This window comes from Mesoplodon mirus (genome assembly GCF_964341445.2).
Source record: "Mesoplodon mirus genome assembly, chromosome: 20".
In the NCBI taxonomy this organism is placed as follows: domain Eukaryota; kingdom Metazoa; phylum Chordata; class Mammalia; order Artiodactyla; family Ziphiidae; genus Mesoplodon; species Mesoplodon mirus.
The window spans coordinates 35,533,157-35,556,627 of record NC_138996.1 but is presented as its reverse complement, the minus strand read 5'-3'; the positions used below and the strand labels follow the sequence as shown (position 1 = coordinate 35,556,627).

The window sequence follows — 23,471 nt, the reverse complement described above, 5'->3', positions numbered from 1 at the left end:
AGGTCACCTCCTCTGAGAGGACTCCTACACTCCCTCAGGCCAAATTATTTGCTTCCTCCCTGATACTAATATATTTTTACCATGGCAGAGCTTTTCAGGGTGCATGATCTTTTTTCAGGTATTTATATCTCTGTACCTTCTATAAATAATCTAGTGCACAGTTGCCCAATAGATCTTCCTGCAGGGATACTGTGGTATCTGTGTTGTACAATGTGGTGGCCACAAGCCCCATGTGGCTACTGAGCAGTTGAAATGTAGCCAGTGTTACTCACTTTATTTTATTGAAATTTATTTAAATTTAAATCGGAACAGCCACGTGGGGCTAGTGGCTACCATATTGAATAGTGAAGACCTAGTGCATAGCAAAGCACCGAGTAATAATTCCTCAAAAAAAAAAGTTCACCAAGTAAATGAATCATCCGTGAAAAACACATTGGGCAAAGAAAAAATACTTGTATAGCTCCGTTTTTGTTTTTCTTTTTCACCACATACAGACTCACATTGGTTTACTTGATTAATAAACATGTCTATGAATACACATTCAACAAAATATTACAAAGCTCCACTCTCAAGACCTATCCCATATTTTATCTTGTGCAATAATATGTATTACGAACCACATTTTTTTTCTTACTGTAAGACTTTCTAAAGGATGTTAACAACTCTGCTGTGTAAATATTTAATTTATAATTGTCTGTCCCTGCTCTGCAATCCTTTTTTTTCCCCTCTGTACTGTTCACTGATAAACCCCAAGTGACTAGCTCAGGGTCTAGTAGGGACTCAATAAATATTTTTCAAATGAATGAATGAATCATGCCTACTGGGGCATCTTTGTGAAGTGTGGAAATCGAATTTACAAATTGCTTTCAAATATGTAATTTTTATGAACACAGCGTAATAATTAAGGAAATAGGTACGTTAAATTTTGTAGCCATTAAGCATCTATTCATTTTAATTTTGAAGATTTTTTTCATTGGCATTTTGGAACAAAACCCTATCGTTTCCAATTTCCAAACAAAAACTGTCTTTGTCCTCTGAAAGGTCCTCAAAACCTCCTCCAAATTCTTGACTGAAACTAGGCCTTCGACGGGGCAGAAACCACGATATTCAAAATGTCAGTTTCTAAGGGCGGGCTCTAAACCGGTTATTATTCACACCAATTAAAACGGAGATTGAAAGCTCCGCCCAAGGCTTAAGCTCCCGGAACCGAATCCTCAGTGAGGCCAGGGAAGCGCGTCCGCCAACCCGGAGCTGCAGGACCCCAAACTGGAGGACCCGCGAGGCCGAGGGCGCCCGCGCCGGGCCCCCAGTCCCGCCGAGGCCCCGCCCCGCCGAGGCCCCGCCCCGCCGAGGCCCCGCCCCACCGAGGTCCCGCCCCGCCGAGGTCCCGCCCCGCCGAGGTCCCGCCCCGCCGAGGTCCCGCCCCCTGTGCTGCCATAGAAACCCAGAAGGCGCCATGGCTGCCACCGGTCTGGGAGGAGAGCGTTTGACACTGCCGACGGTACCCAAGTCACCGTCACTTGCGCCACGTCCAGCCGCTCCCATGAGAGGGAGGCCTAAGAAGTGTCTGGTCTATCCGCATCCCCCGAAGAGCTCCCGCCTGTCTCCGTCGGTTCTGCGCTGGCTCCAGGGCCTGGATCTCAGCTTCTTCCCCAGAAACATCAGCACGTGCTGGAGCAGGGCCGGCCCCCGCCGCCTGGCGGGAGCCTCGGTCGGAGCCGAGCAGCCCCGGGATCCGCGCAGGGGCTTTCTCCTGGGATTGCCCCCGCCCGCTCACCACACACACACACACACACACACACACACACACACACACTCACACACTCACACACACACACCGCTTGCTTTCTTGGGGAGCCGACCTGAAAAAATAGGATGGAGCATTTCACTCAATCGGTCAATCAGTCAATCAATCATTACATAGACTTGAGCTAATGCAGACTGCTTTGGTGACTACAAAAAAATGTAAAAGAGTCCAGCCTCTTTCTTCAGAGACATCGGACATTAATACTGGTGGCAGTTAATATTTGCTCTGGGCGTGCAAACTAAATTCCATAAAAATAATGACTTTGTTGCAGGCAAGGGCTCTGGTTTACTAATTTCGGTATTCCTCAAGAAAGACACGCCTGAAAATGTCAGTGTACCTAGGTATCACATGGGCATCTTGTTAAAATGCAGGTTCGATACAAATGAATAGTTTGGGGTTCATAAAAAGAGCACCATGGCCTTTGGTGTGTGTCATCTTACCCAAAGGCTATTCCATAGCAGGTCCTCCTTGGAGCAATGGTACAACAACATTCTGTAAGTTGCTGTCGGTACAGTATATTAAATTGGTGTTAATGAACCATAATCACAAACTGTGTAAGTAACTGCAGTTTATTTTATTTCCTTATTGTTATGGATCAAGGATTTTTCAAATGGCTTGCTGATAGCAGAAATATTCACTGTACACTACCCCTGGGACCTTAAATTGTCATCCTTTAAAAATGGAACTTCTTGGGCCTCCCTGGTGGCGCAGTGGTTGAGAGTCCGCCTGCCGATGCAGGGGATGCGGGTTCGTGCCCCGGTCTGGGAGGATCCCATGTGCCGCGGAGCGGCTGGGCCCGTGAGCCGTGGCCGCTGGGCCTGCGCATCCGGAGCCTGTGCTCCGCAACGGGAGAGGCCACAACAGTGAGAGGCCCGCATACCGCAAAAAAAAAAAAAAAAAGGAACTTCTTTAAAAGTCAAGTTGGATAACTGGGCGCAGTTGGAAAAGGTAAATTAGCAATCAATGACACTTTTAACTGTTGAAAAGTTTATATTTGAAGAGGTGTATTCTTGAGGTCGTGGATTTCTCTGTATATGCGTGTGTGGCCGTGCTTTAGGCCGCAGTGCAGCTGGGTAGGCAGCTTGTTTCCTTGTATTGAAAAGAAGGTTATATTAAAGTTTATGTCACGAGTCACCTGTGAAACTGAGCATACTCATTTCAAATTGGAGTGGGATATAATGGTTGATTTTCTTGCTGAGTAATAATAACTTTTAATAATTAACATGTTAAACCTCAAAATATTAGTTGAGGATTAAAGAGGGATTAAAGTGAATTCACAGTAATTGGAGGGGTTTTTTTTTGTGGTACGCGGGCCTCTCACTGCTGTGGCCTCTCCCGTTGCGGAGCACAGGCTCCGGACGCGCAGGCTCAGCGGCCATGGCTCACGGGCCCAGCCGCCCCACAGCATGTGGGATCTTCCCGGACCGGGGTACGAACCCGTGTCCCCTGCATCGGCAGGCGGACTCTCAACCACTGCGCCACCAGGGTAGCCCAGTAATTGGAGATTTTTATAGAACTTCTTATGGGGAAAATATTCTCTTTCTACTATTACAGTTCCTGGCGAGAAAAAAAACCTAGATTACCTAAAGAACTAATCCATGGAACAATTCATTGTAAAGCCGGAGTACCTGAAATACTGATACAGGAGGTGTACACCTTGTTAACACATCGAGAGTGAGTTATTTGGAATTTTCTAGTAATATAATATGAAACTTTTGATAATATAAACCTTATTACTAAAATGGGGCTTGTCAACAATATTTATTTTTTTATTTCCAGAATTAAAAGTATCCAGGATGACCTTGTGAATTTCACAGACTACAGTTACCAGATGCAGTTGCCCCTGGTCCCCAGATCGACAGCTTCAAAGTCTATTAAAGATAACATTAGGTTATCAGAATTAATAGGCAATCCGAACAAGCTCAACAATGAACGTAGAGTTCCTCTTCCTGTTACAAATGTTGCAAAGAAAATTGAGCAGAAAACTCTATCCAGGTAAGTTTTCTTGGAAATAGTCAACTGGGTTCTTCCAAGCTTAAGAAGGCTCTTCTTGAGCACAGATGAAAGAAAAGCCTGCCACTGTGCCCTGATTCATAGACTGTTGTAATTTCATCTACTGTGACTTTTATTGTTATTAATTCAGTCATACTTATTACCATATATGTATTCATATCTATCATATTATTTTGTGCTTTTAATTTGTTCTCTGTTTCTTGTTTTTGTCTTACCTATTTTTCTTCTTCTTTTGGATTGAACTTTTATCCAAAGACTTTTTTCCTCCCTACTAATTTGGAAAATTATAAATTTCTACTCTCTTTAGTGCTATGCTAGAAATTTTAACATGCATATTTATTTTAGTCTAAGAGTAATATCTTTATTCTCTTCCTCAAACTGTAAGGACCTTACAACACTAGGACACTGACCACTCCCTACCAGCCCCCTCCCCACTTCAGTTCTTTTGTTGTTCAGCATTTTCGTTTTGTCAAGTTATTTTTTTAACACTGCAAAATCAGGTATCATTATTTTTTATACCAAATATTTGCTTACATTTAGTCTATCTCACTATTACTTCCACTCACTGGGTCTTGTGGGAATTCCTGGAACGAAACACAACCATTCTATTTAGTCATCAGTTTAAATGTCCATCTTAGTGCAAAGCTAACCTATATCTCTGCTGTCTTCTTTGGAACACATTTTCTCTTTAGCCATGGATATACCTCAACACTTTCGATTCTTGAACAGAATTCTGTTATCACCAGTGTTGATTTTTGAGACTGCTGATTTTAAGCAGCCAAAGTAATTAATTGTGATAATCACAGTTCTGGGAATGTTACTGACCAGGGTGGTGTTTAAGCATAAACAGGGCATGGCTGATGAGCAGAAATGACCTTAGACACGTCTTCCAGCCTCAGTGAGGGTGAGCTGCTGAGGAGTAGGTGATCTTTAGAAGCACAATGAAACCGACGCCCAAGTGATGCAGTTGATAGAATTAGTTAATAAGAAATATGGGAAACATGGAAAATAATTTTGTCACTATTTTCACAGTATAAAAAATGTTTGCAAAATGAAATAGATACTGTATTGTTTTATTCATATGAAATATAAAAACATGTAAAGCTAACCTATGACGATAGACGTCAAGACAGAGTTTTCGTTTTAGGGTACTGTATGGGAGAGACAGGAAGGGATTTCGGGGTGCTAGCACTATACTATTTCTGGATCTGGGTGATGGCACCCAGGTATGGATTCACTCCAAAAACTCATCAAACTGTAAACATACGATTTGTTCATTTTTCTGTACATATATTACTATTGAATGAAAGCTTACTGGAGCTTCCAGTGGTTAAGACTCCGTGCTTCCAACGCAGGGGGCGTGGGTTCGATCCCTGGTGAGGGAACTAAGATCCCACACACTGTGTGGCCAAAAAATTTTTAAATAAAATAAATAAATTGGTTGAATTAAACAAAAAAGGCTTAACAAAAGACTAATAGGAACATAGGGATACTGTCTTTAAAGTAACTTTTTTAAAGCAACTATTTTGTGCATCAGAGATGTGAACCATGGTGGAGAGGGTTATTAACCTACATATCCACACTGCTCTCAGGAATATGATACAACAGATGTCTAAGTAATTTGCTTAATTTAAAACTGGTGTCGTATTTTAACCATGGCCATAGTGAATTTTTAAGAAAGAATTTTTGTTTACATTTTATAGAATGGTTTGAGGTCAAACCAACAGTGGGAGAATCAACTTTCAGTCATGGTCCTGCCCAAGCCTCTGGGTGCAAATGTAACTCAGTCGTTTCGAAGGAAATAGTTGCTCCTGTGTGTTGTAAGTTTTTAAAGTTTTTTCACTTGTTAAAAATGATGTTTTTGTTTTCTTTGTTTAAAATTTCAAAATAGTTAAAATGTTGGTCTAGGCATTCAGTCTAGAACGGTGCAGCAGGTTGATGTGTGTGCTTTTGGGTAGGTGGCGGGAGCATGCTGTCCGCCAAGGACCAGTCACAACAGGGGAAAATCCCAGGCCAGCGTTTCCCTGCCTGCTACTATAGGAGCCGTTTCAATTCCGATTTCAGCTTTAAAAAGTGCGTCTGAAACAGGGGAAGCTCGTTGGCAGAGCTCAAAACTCAATCCTGTAGCAGCTGGATGATGAATCAGTCCTAAGGCAGATACAGACAACCTGCACACCTAGACTTCCCCATCACTTGTTTTACAAGAAGCCACGAGTTTAAATCCTGTTAATTCAGAAAGCACTTAACACCATAGCAAACTGTAGCCAAACAGGGGCCAAAGTCAGCCTCTGCCTGACTTTTTGGTATAGCCTGCAAGTTAAGAATGGTTTTTACGTGTTTAAATGGTTGACAACATATACCAAAATTGCACATAATGGTACTGAAATCACAGGCTGTTCATCTGAAAAGCTTCTGATTATCAAATCGAGTGGCAAAAATTAATTGTAAGAAAGGTTGTTACCTTTTTTTCTTAACACTTAAGTTCCTCTCTTTGTTTACCTAAATCTAGCATCTAGCAAAGTAATGCACCAAGGGAATGTAGATTTCTTAGTTGTCACTGGCCCCTCATATGAGTCTGAGTGGCCAGCTTGGATGCCTCAGTGCAGAATTCTAGAAACCGAATTATGAATTCTGCATATTTGCCAAATCTAAGCACTATTAAAATCACGGCACTGTTGCCTTACCTGCTTTCTGAAGCAACATCTAAAAATAGTTGAGTCATATTCAGTATCAGATGCACCAAAATAAGCCCTGGGTATTTTTAGGCTCCACCGATGACTTTTGGAGACGGTGGCATTCAGGTTTTGTATTTCTGACTACGATAATGCATGCTTTAAATATTCTGTTTACCAGGCATTTAGACTAACCGGTGCTAGGCCTGTTGCCAACCGTTCTGCATATGTCTGGTATGTTAGAAACACAGATGGTCGTCTACATATTTAATAACCACAAATGGATTTTAATTTTATTTAAATATTACACCAAATACAGGTAATGGTGGCAATCCACTTAAAGAAATTCACATGAAGCAAGCTGGAAAACATTCTTTGGACTCTATGAAACCTATCAGAAACATGGAAAAGGAACCCAGAAGAGCACCTGTCTAGTGGGCTTTGAAGAAGCGATGCCACCACCTCTTGCCACTCTAAAGGGATACAATCACCTAGTCTTGGATATATTTCAATGATAAGTAAATTAAAGGGGTGTCTTATCTATAGTTGGGCTGAAGAACATATTTTTTAATTCAATTCAACAACCATTTATTCAACACCTGCACCTAGTAGTGTTGAAAATACAAAATCAGTTTAATTAGTATAGAATGAACAAAAATAATTTTAAAGGTACAGTTAAACATAATTCACCAAGACGAGTAAGAATTCTTTCTCATAAATTTTGTAGGAATGGCGAATCTACCTTGTAATATGTTTTCCTCACTAGAAAGAAAAGAGCCACGCTACTAATATGCCTGATATTTATTTATTTACACGTCATGTTCATCGACAAAATTTATTCTGAACGATTATTACTATTATACATAGGCCCATAGAAAATCTTGCCCACTTCCATAAATAACTTTACTTAAGCCATCAAAAAGAAAATAGTCATCTTTCCTGTTGATACTGAGTTGTGGGGAAGGAAAACCATGTTTTACTTGGTGTTTAGCAAACAATTTAGTTTGATTAAAAAAAATGCCTCCTGCTTGCTGCCATGCCCCATATTTTTACTGAAGGGAAACAAAAGCAGTGATATCCTGAAAGACTGATGATATTTCATATATTCTTGGTAATTTAAAATTCATATTTGGAAATTTTTCTTCAAGTGGAATTATTCACGTTTTTATGCTATCTCATTAATAGTGTCATTTGACTCCCAAGATGAGTATTACTAATGCTGAATCCCATGATATGCTTGTCAATTTCCAACAAAACTCTATTCGTTCTTCTGCACTTTTGAAGCCTTAGAGAGTTTAATTAGAATTTCTACCTCCAGAGACTTCCTTGTTTAATCTTACCCTTCTGGATAGGTAATATTTAGTAAAAGAAATTATCGAGAGCCCTGATGAAATCGATGACTTCTTGGGAAAGCTTTAGAAAATTATGAAAATAATTTTTAAACCATAATATATAGTTCCTTAGGAAAGGATTTTAGAAACAAGTCTTCTGAAGCTCAGCTAGAGAAACGTCCAGAGAAAAGGATTAGATTTGGATAAACAGTCAAATAATAAGTTTATTCTCTTGACTCTGTGTTCAATCTCCTGAAAAAGCTAATCACTCATGGCCTGACCTTGGTTAAGTTCCCAAGACCCCTGTGGGACCTACGGAGAGTTTTGAGAATACAGGAGGGTCTGGAAGCTTCATTTCATAGTGACTAAGGAAATGAAGGAAGCGGGGATATGGTGAAAGTAGGGAACGTCAAGAGCTTCTTCAGATGAGTTGTGTCGACAGAAGCCAACGCTTCAGGCAAATCGAAGGAAAAGGTCATTTTGTTCACAAAGATCTTTGACAGAAGGAAGCAGTGAACTATTGTAGGAGGTACAGCAGCCCCTGTAGGAACAGAACCTTTCAGTCAACTGGCGGAATGCTTATCACGGGAATGGAAGCTTCTGTGATACGCTGTTTATATTAATTAGTAAGCCTCTTTCTTCTCTCTCTTATACTAATTCCGGGGTTTATTGTAGTCAGTGTTTCTTACAAGTGGAGAATCATCCTCCTGAACAGTCCAGTCCCATGATTTTCTATGTTTCTAAGCCAGGTGATAACCCAGATGGACGGCGCAGCCCTCCACACCTCTGAGGACTTTAACCCAGAATTCAGCGAGAGATGGTGTCCTCTCACTGGTGGTTCTAGGGACAAGACGGATGTTCATCTTAGCACTTAACTGTGTCATACCTGGCTTTAACTGCAGTATTTATTAAAATCATTGCCTAATGAGACTTCTTTCATAAAAGCATACTTAAACTTGCAAAATAATTTGTCTACATTATCAGTAATATGGACACCTTCAAATAAAAACAAGTTCGTGTTCTTTGTTTGGGTTTTCATGCATACTAAACATAACAATGAAATTTAACTTTATAAATTTTTAAAACTTTTGTTTTTCATATTAAGACACATACAGATCAACATAGTCAACTGACATTCTAGGAAGAATTAATAGTCAATATTAAGGTATAGAACATTGTTGAAGTCAAGGAATAATAGAATTGCATTTGAATCAATCAAATTTAGGTTTTAGACAAATATTGGGTTATACCTCAATGGTCTTCATGTGATAAAGACTTGTAAGATCTTTTTCATACTTTATACATTAAAATATTATTTCCTGCATTCATTAAAAATACAGAAGAATGTAACAATTGTTTATATATGTATAACTTAATATCTTTGAAGTATTTAAAGCACAAATTAGGGTTTTAAATCTATTTTAAAACAAAACAGAGAATGATAGTAGGATTTAGACTGCCACCTTTTAAGTGAGGAGATTTCAGTACATATATGCCAATTAATAATACCCCTCACCTAAAAAAAAAAAATCTGAATTACACGTATCACTAAGGGTTAAAAAGTACTTCTCAGATACGATTTATTTATTTATTTTTTACATCTTTATTGGAGTATAATTGCTTTACAATGGTGTGTTAGTCTCAGATACGATTTACATTACCCATTGCATCTCTGAGTTGTATACATTCTCTTCTATAATATTAACTATTTTCTTTATAAAATGGAATTTAAGGCTAAAATGCTTTTTTTGTGGAGTTAGAAGTAGGTCAGTGTGATAGACAGGTACATAATATATATTGTTTTCTGTTTTAAGAAGCTTAAGAAAAATTTTAAAGTATTTTAAATGCAACAAGTTTAAAGATAATAAAAACCACCATTATTCTAGTTATATGAGCTCACTCCCTAATTAGACAGAACACCTGTATTATAAATCTTGTAAAACAGCTTGAGTATCAAAGTACTATTCTTCCTAGTGTGCATTCATTTCGTAAATCTTGAAGTCAGAATTCTAGTACAATTGAAATACTTGTCGTCATGCCTCAGGCTTTTTAAAAATATCGACAGATGTACTATTTTAATAAATATTTTTAAAACCTGAATTTACATAATATATCCCAAATTTCAACTAACATCCTATTTACTTACAGAAATTTATTTGAAACTAATTTTCATCAAATAAATTGTTTATTATAACTATATTATAATGTAACTTGGTTAGAGATTATGTGAATATTAAATACATTCATCAAAATTAATATTCATAAATACCAAATATCTTTTAAAATAGTGAATTATCACCAAATGCAAATGATCACATAGATTTCACTGCATTTTGTGTTTTTCACTTCCAATTTTTTTCATGCTTATATAGCCTATTCCTTTATAATTAGACATTTGAGTTTCAGCTATAGAACTTGGGAATGTTTCCTCTTTAAAAAAGTAAAACTTAAAAGTGCTTTGCATACCCATTTATTGATATATATTAAACTTATAACTGAAAACTTCGATTAAATATGAGCTAAAACTAGTGGTTTACTATACATTTTATAGAGGACAATACCAGCGTTTGTTAACTTGAAGATCAGTTGTACACACCTTACCTTTCGACACTTCAAGATATTCAGTCGCCCAAATACTCTGAGCGCCCGCTGCACCTCAAGCACTGTTCTAGATGTCGCACTATTTTATGTTTCCGTGTTTCAACAGTAGAATATCCGGTACCTTTTGCGCTTTGTGGAAAGTTCATATGCTCTTTTAGATTTGTCAGTCCTTTATCATTTAAATGCTACTTTCCTCCCAAATAAGGAGACACCTATTTTTCCTTGAAATTATATAAATATTTTATTTGCTGAAGTTAACGAATAAAATCAGCTGTGAGTCCCCACTTCCCACCTCCTCCTCCAGACCTTTGGCTCTAGGACAACAAAGGTTAAAGGTAACACTAGCCGGAAAAAGGTCTTTAAAAAAGCAATTAAGTGTGAGAAAAACCTTCTGTCAAAATGGGTTGAGTCGTATTCCAGTCCCCAAAGGTGAGAACGGGTTCACCTTTGCCCACATCAGAGCATCATTCAAGGAGATGGTGGATTTCCCATCTTCAAGGAAAAATACAGGGCCCTGCACAGTGACAGTTAAGGGAAGAGAAGATGAGATTATGAATTTGCAATATGTTTTTAAACTTCCAGAAACAGACTCAGGCTAATAAAAAACCACTGGTGATATTTAAGCAACACTGATAGGAAATTTAAAAAGAAGAGAAAAATTAGATTCTTTGAATTGCCACCAAATACAGAAACATTTTAAAATATCTTGACATTATGCCTTGATGTCTTTCAAAATAGAATTCAGTTTTATAATTTGAATTCTTTCATTACAATGGCGCTGTCAGTGGCAATAGGTATTGCTAACCTATTAATTACTACAAAGTTAACATTTATAAAGGCACATATGCCTAATAATAGACTTTAATATACTTCGCTCTTTTAATCATACAGCCTACATCAATACAGCTGGGTAAATTATTTAAGCCAGAAATTCAACCTGCTCTCCAGAAGATGAAAATTACACTGCTATATATGTGTATATATAATTTAAAATCCTGTCAACCCTGTGATTTTCTAGTATATCTATAATTTAGTTACATCAGCTATTAAGTATGTCGAGGGTGGTTCTGAAGAATTAAATCCAAAAAAAACTTTCAATGTGTATCTCCCAGCTCTTAAAAGGAAAAGCATGATTTTACAAACACAAAATGGAATAAAAACTTACTTTCTTCATTACCTTCTAAAGTTATCAGGTTTTTTATCACGATTTCAAATGATAACAGCTTGTTGTTAGTAAATTATTTCCAGATATTAGAAAATCCATTACATGAAGTAGGCAGCTTCCTATTCACAGGTACTTGAAATTTTAGTTTTAAGCAGAACACACTGATTTTCTGCAGGAACAGAAATACCCTAGGAGGGTAGCCCCCCTCTGAATCAGTCATTTGCGCCCTAGTGTATGTAAGATAATGAGTAGATCCTTTCCTAATGTGTGTGTGAGTGCAGAGGTTAGCCTGTGGAGTAGGTCATCTGTCTGTCTCAGATGGAGAAAAAGTCCTGAAGAGGAGAAAGAAACAGGGAAGTGTGGAGTACTGGAAGTACATGCAGGGCGGTGAGTGGCACCGAAAGTGTATTCTAAAAACTGCATAATGGTTTTTGCTCTTAATCATAAGTTCTTGAATTTACTGCTTTGGTTCTTTATCTCTGAACGTAAGTGGATAAGCACGTATACAACTATGTGTTCTGTCTGTGGTTTGGAATATACTGCTGTGTTCTGAAGACTTAGTTTGTTTCTGGTGTCAAGTCAAGCTATAGTTAGAGTTTACATTAGCAGCAAGATATTTAATTGGAGTGATTACCCCCCCCCATGTACCTTTCTCCATTGACCTGGCATGTCAATGTTAGAAATGTAATTAGCTACGTTACGTTAGAAATACAAGAATCCACTTAGTAAAGTGTGAATGTGCCCAAGAGGTGGCGTTCTTTTAGTCCCACCTGGACTCCATTAGCATTTCATGGGGATTCAGCTTTGTTTACTTCTTGGGGACACCTACAACCGGTCCTGGCTCTGGGATGATGAAGGCTCCTCTTATTTTCTGGAGATAATGGCACCCCTGGGTCACACTGGGAGGCTCTGGCATCGTTCACCATCATTACTTTCATTGGGCATGAAGGACCATTCCTTGGGAATTAGCCATCCCTCACGATTGAGCCCCGTAATTTTTAATTGCTGAAAAGTTCAGTAAGTCAATGTAAGAATATGCATAATATATCAATGATATATTATACATCTAACAGTTTTTAATTGCTTTCTTTGTGTTTATAAAATACAAATGGAGACTATAAAGTTAAATTTAATCAACTGAGATATAATAATTTGTAACAGTGTTGATTGTTGCTTTGTCTTTCTTATTTAATTTCCCTAAGGATATGATCTATATGTATTTTAAAATATTTGTTACTAAGTATATCTATTATATGAATTGCTTTTATGGTAACAGTACAATGACTATGTCTCTGAATTTATTTCAAGGAGAGAGAAAACATTTATACCAAATATGGAAGCATTAAGGGCAATATTTTCTCACTGGGCCTCAGGTCTCTTTATAGGCTTACAGGTCTCTTTTATTCAGGTTGTGCTTATTTTAAGATCGCATTTCAAAAAATAATGAAACAAATAAAAATGATGAACATGCACAATTTATATCTGACATTACGCTGTACCTGGATTTTTAATCCTGTAAAACAAGAGATGTGAATATCAGAATGACTTGGAAGATTTGACCCGGTCACATAATCTGGTCCAATAATTCCTCTGAGTGGTTCTTCTTTTAGTCTCTTCAGTAAAGTTGCATAAACCATTCTTTGTGAATCAGAAGGGGGTGTATATGGAGATTCTTCTGATGATCTATATTTTCAACAGATATTCCATTTTTAGTTTTGTAGAATCCCAGGGTTGTTAAGGTTTAGATTAAAAAACAGTCCCTGGTGATTATTTAGTTCTCCTTTATAAAACATGGCAAATCAACTTTAGACTCAATTTATAGTAAAATGAAGGACTTAAAAAAGGCAGGAAAGAGCATTGTAAATTATTACTGAATATATGCTAAACAACACAAGATTCATTATCCTGCCAAGATAAATAATGAGACAACCAAATTGTCAATAAGTTTGTCTGTAATATTAAGTGATGCCTTCTGTATCCCAATTTTTATATCAGATTCACTCACCGGTTGATGGATTGTGTGCAAACTCTCCATGCATCCAACTCCTCAGAAAGCTGTTCAATTTTAATAGGCACTGACACCTTCCGACGTTTCAATAGCTGACTGAAACATGTGAAAAAGAAATTAACATCTGCCATCCAAGACAAAGATAGCAAAAGAGCAAATGAACTTTAAATAACTGCAAAAATTTCAGATTTAACAACTGTTGCTCACAAATCTATGTGTATATGTAAATATATACATGTAGGGGTGTGTGTGTGCGTGCAAGTCCCTGGCAGGTCAAAAATATTCAATAAATATCGGTTGGATGACAGGCCGAGTATTGCTGGGTGACAGCCACGGCCAGCTACGGTGTGGCCCGGTGTGTCTCCGTATGAAAAATGACTCTTAGAAAACGAGTGGAAGAGTAAGAAAAGAATGTCAATGAGCAGAAAGCAATGGAAATGCTGATTTCAATTCTTTAAATACAGGGATGTGTGAAAAAAAAAGCAGTGAGACAGTGACAGCAGTGATCCATCACATCTGTGTATAGAAAACTGGAAAACAGATATAATGTGGTGAATTATGAGGCTGTAGATAAGGAATTACTAGTCCTAGTTTCCATAAGTTACAAACTCAGTGTGTTTCTCAAGGAGCTAGTTGGTTGAAATTTAAAAGTAAAAGCTGTTTAGGAGATAAAAAGAAAAAGAACATAAGACCTTAAGATGATATAAGACTAAAAGTAAGCATTTCTATAATTTATATCTTACGGTTAACTCTTGCTGGTTGTCATCATTCTGCTGGGACATGATCAGAATTGGTGAGAAAAAATATGTAAATACCCTCCCCCCACACACGTACCCCTAACATTTCAGTAATATTATCTCAAATCAGTTGGCAGCTTGTTTTTTTTCAACCTCAAATTATTGACTTAAAATTTTTTTATTGAGAATGTAGCCTGGCTCCAAAACAAACTCTTTAAATCATATGGTTTCCCTGTCTACAGTTCTGCACTTGGTAGTACTTTGTCTGCCCAGGAGTTTTTGATGATCTACTGTAGACAGAGCACCGTTCAAGGGTGAGGAACCCAGGTAACTCGGTGGACAGAGCGCTGTGAAAACATCAGAGGAGAGCTTACGTGTGACCGGGCGTCACAGGTGTTTCCCTTTGGCTGGAGCCGAGAACACGTAGCAGGACACGGTGGGTGATAAGGATGGAATGTGACTTCTGTGGAATTCCAAAGTAAGACTAAGGACCTAAAATGTTATCTGTTCACTAGGGGCGAGTCTCACCGTCAGGGAGGCTAATGCCACCGTCATAGGGGTGATAGGAGGAGGGGGAGGGGGCGTAGGGTGACTAGAGGAAGGGCTACCACAGGGGACAGTTAGTGAAGACAGTAAGTGTGGGTCCCAGAGAATGAGCAACGTGCGGGCGTGGGAACTTACTGCCTAACTGGATTCTGACAGTGAGGAAGAACCCCTGACCCTGATCCTGAGCATTTAAGTCTGGACGACAGAAGCATAATGACATCATCAGAAGAAAGAGCGAACCCAGGAGGAAGAGAGGTGAGAAGGAAGGTGGCTTCAATTCTGAGCGCGCCGAGGTCAGCGAGCTGCGGGGCGTGCAGCCAGGCGCTGTGCCTGCGCGCAGAAGGGTGAGCCGTCCGCCCAGAGGCGAGAGGTGGGCTCCGAGGGACGGCGCACAGGCAGGTCCCGGAGCTCGCGTCCCTCTCTCTGAACTAACACGTTTCTAACCCAGCCGCATTGTCTCAAGTCTCTCCTGCCTTAGGAATAAAATGCCTTCCTTGCACTGGTGATATTTTTTCAAGGGACCATTTTCTCTCTTTCATGACCAAAGTCATACAGAGCTGAACATAGCTCGTTAAATAATATTAATTCCATGTGATACAGCCTACTGTGCTTACAATATATTTTCTAAATATTGTTAAAAGTTGCTTTCGAATTGGGGTCATGCTGCCTGCGTAGATCTCTCCTTGAGAGCCCTGACAGCAGGAATCTCTGCTGCCCCCCTGGTCAGGCCCACAGCTACACCAGACCTCCCCCCAGGGGCACTGGATTTTATTTTTGAGTATGACAAGCTTTAAGCACAATGGCTGATGTTCGGCAAGCTGTTAGAAAACACAGGAGTTTGGCAGGTAGGTTATACCTGGATACAATATGCTTTGCATTTTTCTACTGTAGAGATGGGAAAGCTAAAATACACAGTTTTTCATCTTCTTTTGAAAGTAGGGTTACACAGTCCTGGCCAGTGGGTTGTAGGTGCACAGCCCTAGGAAGACTTTCCTTCCTGAATCAAAGGGTCCTGCCCTCCGTGGTCTCCATCCTTTCACCCTTATCACTCCTTCTGCTTCGAATGTAGACCTAATACCCAGAGGGCTGGGAGCTACCTGGTAACCTGGGGTCACTCAGGCAAGAGGAAGGACGCCAAGACTGTCGGAGTTGAAAGAAGGGAAGAATCCAGATCCTTGATGGAATCTGCCCAAGAATGCCTACCTCAGTGTCTTGACATAAGACCAGGAAACCTTAGTGTTTAAGCTAGAATTAGGATTTCTATTATTTACACCCCAGTTCACTGCTAATTCATATCGTTTACTGCTGCTTTATTATGAAGCACGTGCTTAGTAAATAAATGGATGAGTGCAAAATGTATATGTTGCTTCTGTGATGCACTTAGACACTAACCGTCTCAGTGAAAGGCACTTCTCTAATTTCACAGTAGAAGAGAACCTGCTTTTACCTCGTGTACTCATAAAGTGCTGGGACGATGCTCTGGTACTGTCTTCTGATGGCCAGCAAAGCACCAACGTACCCACATAATATCAGCAATTCATTCCGAGCTCTGAAAGAGAATATATATATATATATATATATATATATTTTTTTTTTTTTTTTTGCGGTACGTGGGCCTCTCACTGCTGTGGCCTCTCCCGTTGCGGAGCACAGGCTCCGGACGCGCAGGCTCAGCGGCCATGGCTCACGGGCCCAGCCGTTCCGCGGCATGTGGGATCTTCCCGGACCGGGGCACGAACCCGTGTCCCCTGCATCGGCAGGCGGACTCTCAACCACTGCGCCACCAGGGAAGCCCGAGAATATATTTATTTTTAAAGAGGCCATAACTTGAGGTACAGAACATTGCTTTCATATACAGTTATTGTACTTGAGGCTCTATATTTTGATGGGTGATATTTATAGCAAAATATGCTTAGAAAATTTTCTAAACTTGAAGATGTTTTATTCATCAGGTAACTCCTATTCAGACATGTACACAATAACATAAATTGTATTTTGAAATAAAAGTTTTTAAATAATTTTTAACTCTGCCTTCTTGTTTTTCTCTCTTCCTTGTCTGTTCCTTCATGTAATTGCTCCCCGAGTGATCCACTGGGTCGGACTGACGGATTCCTGGCATACTGTACAGACTGCAGGGGACGGCGGAGAACGCCTCCTGCACACCCAGCTGGGGAAGCTTGCCAAAGTTTCACAGGCTTTGCACCATCTTTTCCACATGGCAGTGCAACAAAAATAGCCCAAAGCCTCCAGTATAAATATATGTGGTCTCGGGATTTTAGTTACATGGATGACAATGTCCTTAAATGATACTTGAATTCAAGGATAGTGTCTATTTTTAAATTTCTAGCACTTTCACTTCTTTCCCCAACCTAGTGTGCTTTGCACACATGGAGATTTAAGAGATAGGACTACTAGACAGACCACCGAGGACATGAGGTCCAAAACCATCCCAAAGCTCCGAATTGGCCCTATTTGAACCAGGTGTGTATGTGTGTGTCTGTGTGTACATACACAGAACACACTAGGTATTAGGAAATGGGACGACTAAGATTTACTATTTGTTTCAAACTGACCTCTGTATTTTTACTTAAGGATGACACAAATTAACATGTAATTTTTCTACACATGCACCTATCTGTCCAAGATGATCTTATTTGCTAATCTGAACACCAAAAACAATAGAGCAGGGACCTTCCCTCGTGGCGCAGTGGTTAAGAATCCGCCTGCCAATGCAGGGGACACGGGTTTGAGCCCTGGTCTGGGAAGATCCCACATGCCGCGGAGCAACTAAGCCCAGGTGCCACAACTGCTGAGCCCGCATGCCACAACTACTGAAGCCCCTGCACCTACAGCCCATGCTCCGCAACAAGAGAAGCCACTGCAATGAGAAGCCCGTGCACTGCAACCAAGAGTAGCCCGCGCTCGCCACCAACTAGAGAAAGCCTGCGCAGCAACAAAGACCCAACACAGCCAAAATTAAATAAATTAATTAAAAAAACCCCACAATACAGCCATTCCAAAACATTACATAAGCTCAGTTACGCATTTTGGAGAAAAAGTACTCACTCAGTACATGTATGCAGGACTAATTTTTCAGTACGAACATAACTCAGTAGGTCAAGAACAGGGTAAATGGTATCCAAAGTCCAATCTGAACTATTGATGTATTCTGGCAAAATAAAACCAAATGAAAGATTCTCTAAATAATAGGATTAAAACTTGTTCATCCAATTTTTAATTTATGTAATTGATTCTTTTCTGGTCAACGCTATCTACTTCTTTATTTTCTAGATCACAGTCAGGTCCCGATACCAAACACTCAGCAATCTCTTTCCTCTTTAAATTCAGGACAGCTAGTGCTTGGTTTTACGCCTTTTTATCAATATGAATGAAAATACCAAATAAAAGAGTAGATTTTAAATTATACTACCAACTGAACACGTACCTTTGATGAAGTCAATACCAATAGGAAGGGCTTTTTCAGGTTCTTGACTTAACAAGTAATACTTTATAGTTTCGAATATATTGCCATCGGCATGGGCTGTCTCAGCTAATTGCATACATTCTTCCACTGTGGGCAGCTTGCACTAGAAAATAATTGGTTTGATGACACTGTTACTAAATTCATAGGGATAAAAGCAATAGTATTAAGTGCGAAATGTTTCCAATATGCCTGCTTATTAAAGTTGCTGAGAACAGATGTAAATGAAATCATTTGTACTAAAAGCATACATTTATGGGAATATCTTTAAGATCTAATAACAATAAATAGGGTATTACCTAATGAGTCAGTAGTTTTAATCACACAAGTACCTAATAAAAGAGGTGAAAGTAAATTGTCCTGGTTGTGACACTAGAATTAGTACCTGCAAACGTAATTGAGCAGGAAACGCTGAAATGAGTTACTTGAGAACAAATATACTGACCAGTCTCAAAAACTACATTAAATGTAGAAAACATAAAAGGTGCGTGCATGCTTACGTGTTGTCTACACAGTGATTTACTTTCACTTGGCCTTGAGACTAAGCAACTTTATTTTGAGCAGGACAAGCTCGCAACGTTTTTAGCTTTGACATTCCGAAATGCTACAAAGTGGAGATTTGAGCCTATGAAATTTCATTACTGTAAAATGAAAAGCAATACTCCCCATCTTTTCAGATAATGTTTTTTTCTGTTAAAACTGAGAGCCTACTCCTCTCTCATGTAAGTTTTTCTGCTTCCATAACGTAGACAGGAATTAAGTTATAAATTAGTAACTTAATAACTTAAATCAATACTTTAACTTATAATTAAGTTATAAATTAATTTTAGATAAAATTCTGACATGTTCATGATATTTGCAGTTTAGGTGTTGAAGTTTGTTGGTTTGTTTCTAAGCAACACAGGCATAGTTTACTGCTGTCTACTAGTCTTTGGCAACCACTGAGACGGAGCTTCCGCTGCAAAAAATATTTTGTGCTGTGACCGCAGAGGATGTGGTTCATCCACAGTTAGGCCATCCGTCTCCTCTCCTTTGAGGTTTGTCACTCTAGTTCCTTCTCACTATTTTTTACATCCCCGTAAGTTACTAAGATGGTTTTATTCAATTTGTTTATTAATGCATTTATTCCACAACTTCATATTTTCCGTTGTTTAAAATTTAAGTAAACTGAGTATTTTAGACCCCTCAGACTCTCTCAAAAAACTTACAACAAACTAAACTAAAAGAGCTCTCAGGTATGTGACATTTCATATTGTTTCCCCATCTTTATTCATTGAATGCCAGTTATTTACTGAGCAACTACTATGTGCTAGGAACTGTGCCTGGTTAGAAAGAAAAAAGTTTCTTCACTTTGCTATATGCTCTGAGAGTAGAGGGAATTGACAAATGGTTCCCACTGAAATTTCATTCTGACACAGAATATGATAAGAAAAGTAGGTTGATCATTCCTGTAATTCTTATCCTATCTTAAAATTCTAAAAGCTATATAACTTAATATTTAAATATAATTTTTAGGGGAGTTCCCTGGTGGCCTAGTGGTTAGGATTCTGGGCTTTCACTACCATGGCCTGGGTTCAGTCCCTGGTTGGTGAGCTGAGATCCCGCAAGCCACATGGCACAGCCAAAATATATATACATATATTATATATATATATATATATGATTTTTAGTCTTACTTGTGAAGTTCTCCAGAGTTATTAACACCTTTACACACATACTAACTAGTCTTTCTAAAGAGTTATTAATGAAGTCTGCCAGAGAGTCCAATTATACCCTTTCAGGATGTGTGATGAAAAGACCAGGTGAATACTGTGTTTGTCCCCTCATTAATAGTTGTGTAAATACAGACAAGGATTTAGCCTCTCTTACGAGCCTATGCACTAACACCGCACCTCTGGCCTCAGAGAATACGTCAGTGTACACTGAAACACTACACAGTAAATTAAAGGATAACTGAAAAATCCACTCCTGCCTCCTTCCATGTGCATTTTAACTTCAACTTAAAAATAACTTTTGTCATGTTTATAAAGCAAAGCACAGCTCATTTAAAAGGTGATTCACAGAGCAAAGTGTATAAAGAAGTTAAAATCACCTACAATCTCACAACCCATTGGTAACTTTCAACATTTATCCTTTCACAAGTATTTTTCCTGATACCATAAACACACACAGTCACATACACACACACACACACACACTCATCCACACACACTTTTGGTCTATCTGTACTAACAAAATACTCAGTTAGTATCCCTTGTTGAATGAATAGAGCCACTTACCCACTGCAGGGAAAATCAAGGTTCATATAAGAAAACTCTGTTATTTTGAGAGTTAAAGATGAGAAAATGTTTTATTTATATCGTCTTTTTCTTAAAAGAACTGTACTGTGCTATAAATAAAATAAATATGTACACAGTTGATTTTCCAAATGAAAATCATATGGTGTGTACATAGTTTTATCATCTGCTTTTTATTTACTTGTTTTATAGCCATCTACCAATGTCAATAAAAATAGAACTTCATGACGTATTTAATGGATTAATAGCAATGAAATATAGACATGTACTGTAATTAATACAATCTCCCTATTGTTGAACATTTTGATTGCTTTTGTATGTAATCTTGGTATATAAATTCTTGTGTTCGTAATGGAGCATTTTTAAAAAGCACTTTAGAATAAGCATGCCAATTTTATTATACTTCACTAATTCTTTTAAAGATCCTAAACTGCCTATTTTTAAAGTTAGCATACATGTACCTTAAGATGCAAAGTGGAAAGGGCTTGGGATGTGAAGTTACAAACGTTGAAGTTCTCACCCCACCGTTAACTAGTTAAAACTTCCGGGCTTCCCTGGTGGCGCAGTGGTTGAGAGTCCGCCTGCCGATGCAGGGGACATGGGTTCGTGCCCCGGTCCGGGAAGATCCCACATGCCGCGGAGCGGCTGGGCCCGTGAGCCGTGGCCGCTGAGCCTGCACGTCCGGAGCCTGTGCTCCGCAACGGGAGAGGCCACAACAGTGAGAGGCCCGCGTACCGCGGGAAAAAAAAAAAAGTTCCTTACCTTCTCTGAGTTCACTTTCTTTATAAATTAGGAACAGTATCCCCTGCTTTTCAGGGTTTCATGAGAATTAAGTAACAGATAGATGTGAAAATTTAGAACAGTTCCAAACATACAGTAGAAACTCAATAAATGTTCTTCCTTATTGTTATAATTTTTGTGTCTTCATGAGGGGATTCTGACAGGATCGTATATTCATTTCTCTGTGTGCATCGCTATTTGACCAAACCTAAAGCTAATGAAATCACAGCACCGCATTCCAGAGTAGAATACTTAACACCATCAGCATACCTTCTCATGAAGATCATTTATCTCTTCGATACACCCCGGGTAGAAAGCACAGAGCTTTACTAACTGTAGTTCGCTATCAGGGGTCATCAGGAGAAGGTCAACTGCCAAATTCCTATTCACAGAACAAACGGGGAAACGTCAATGAGGAAAAAACGCCTAAAAATAACATTTTAGAACTATTTCAAAGGAAGAAGACTCATTACACCTCCCTTGCTTTTCTATTTACATAAACAGTACTAATTTCCTATTTAGTTAACAAACTCCTCTAAATGTAGATTACAGAAACCAGAGGGCGTGAAGAGAAAACGTATTATGAAATTCCTAAATACTGAGCCCTTATATATTTACAATTAATTTTGTTATTAATAGAATAATTCTCTAACCAAACTAAGTAGTATTAGACGTGTTCTTTGGAGCGAATTATAAGGCAGACTCTGAAAGCTAATTCTCATCAACTTTTGCTACACTTGCCAACAATGGACAACTGTATTTTCCAGCTCATAAAAACTAATGGATATTTAGATATTATAGGTTTAGATGTATGGGTATTCTGCATATTTCTTAAACTTTAGGTGGAAATCAAAGATAGAAATGCAGTTTTCCGATTTGCTTTCTAAAGATTTAATCAATGGAATAGATCATTTTGAAATCAGACATTTAAAAAATGTGTGGACTTTCACAGCTTTACATTAAAATATTTTGTATAAAATCATTTTTAAAAATCACGAGGTGAGGAGGTTTTGGTTTCATGCCTCGTAAGTGAGAAATCACTAATTTTTAATGGCTTACGATATTATTATTCAATTTTCAAGAAAATGATAGACATTCAGCATGATTTTGTATTCCAAATGTGAAGTTACAACGGCTGTGCTGTGCACTCTGAGTAAAGCCCCCTCCACCTTCTTTGTGCAGCCTTCAGTAAAATCTAAATTGGTCATCCAAGTGAATAAATTATTTTAGAAAATATTAGGGAGACGTTTAATCAGAATACAGTGAGTAAAGAACAGGAATAGGGATAATTCGTATGTGTCAAATTATCTGTCATCATTGGGCAAGTAAATCTTTGAGTGTTCTTACAGGTTCCAAATTAGAGTAATTCATCTGTTCTTGATAAAAAGTATGACTTTATGTTTTCTGATACTAACATTTAATAGCAGTTTTTAATAATGTCCATGAGAATATAGAAATTATCATTTGCTTTTATAGTGTTTAAAAAAGCTGTGCTAAAGTTCTACTTTAACTTCTGTGAACTACAGCCAAAAGTCTGACTTTCTTATCCTAGAATCATATCCTGATACAGAGAAATTTACAGCAATTCTAGCTAATTTTATTTACTTTTTAGGCTAATTCACTATTTATTGAAAATTCAGTATGCCAGTAGGGGAAAATGTGTGTATATATTTCTATACACTGATATAGACCAGTGAAATGATCCAAACTCTTATATTTCACTATAGAACAGGCATTTTAATTTGCTTAGTTATTATTGTTTTTTTGTAGAAAGCAACAGTTCTTTTTTTTTTTTTTTTTTTTTTTTTTTTTTGCGGTACGCGGGCCTCTCACTGTTGTGGCCTCTCCCGTTGTGGAGCACAGGCTCCAGATGCGCAGGCTCAGCGGCCACGGCTCACGGGCCCAGCCGCTCCACGGCATGTGGGATCTTCCCAGACCGGGGCACGAACCCGCGTCCCCTGCATTGGCAGGCAGACTCTCAACCACTGCGCCACCAGGGAAGCCCACACAGTTCATTTTTTACACAGGTTTAA

General features: G+C 38.7%; 2 protein-coding genes across 3 annotated transcripts in view; one reads left to right on the top strand and one right to left on the bottom strand.

Moving 5' to 3' along the window:
- Positions 1 to 1,456: 1,456 nt before the first annotated feature.
- On the top strand, positions 1,457 to 6,937 carry SPATA4 (spermatogenesis associated 4; the record flags this gene model as incomplete). Its single annotated transcript, XM_082608712.1, is given in 10 exon segments — positions 1,457 to 1,668; positions 2,407 to 2,509; positions 2,729 to 2,755; positions 3,362 to 3,382; positions 3,384 to 3,481; positions 3,587 to 3,742; positions 3,744 to 3,802; positions 5,524 to 5,637; positions 6,812 to 6,893; positions 6,895 to 6,937. Coding segments are annotated over 10 exon segments (915 nt in total).
- Positions 6,938 to 10,709: 3,772 nt separating this feature from the next.
- The window catches only part of WDR17 (WD repeat domain 17), a gene marked incomplete at its 5' end in the record, with an annotated part of 75,388 nt that continues 62,626 nt past the window's right edge, over positions 10,710 to 23,471 (bottom strand). Inside the window, 7 exons of one of the 2 annotated variants that reach the window (XM_082608803.1) lie at positions 10,710 to 10,938; positions 13,089 to 13,272; positions 13,595 to 13,693; positions 16,328 to 16,429; positions 17,947 to 18,049; positions 18,326 to 18,467; positions 21,709 to 21,820. In XM_082608803.1, the coding sequence (XP_082464929.1) occupies positions 10,819 to 10,938; positions 13,089 to 13,272; positions 13,595 to 13,693; positions 16,328 to 16,429; positions 17,947 to 18,049; positions 18,326 to 18,467; positions 21,709 to 21,820 (862 nt within the window). In that variant the 3' untranslated portion in view covers positions 10,710 to 10,818. Of the gene's footprint in view, positions 10,939 to 13,088; positions 13,273 to 13,594; positions 13,694 to 16,327; positions 16,430 to 17,946; positions 18,050 to 18,325; positions 18,468 to 21,708; positions 21,845 to 23,471 lie in introns of both variants that reach the window. The other variant, XM_082608804.1, reaches the window with a different exon arrangement.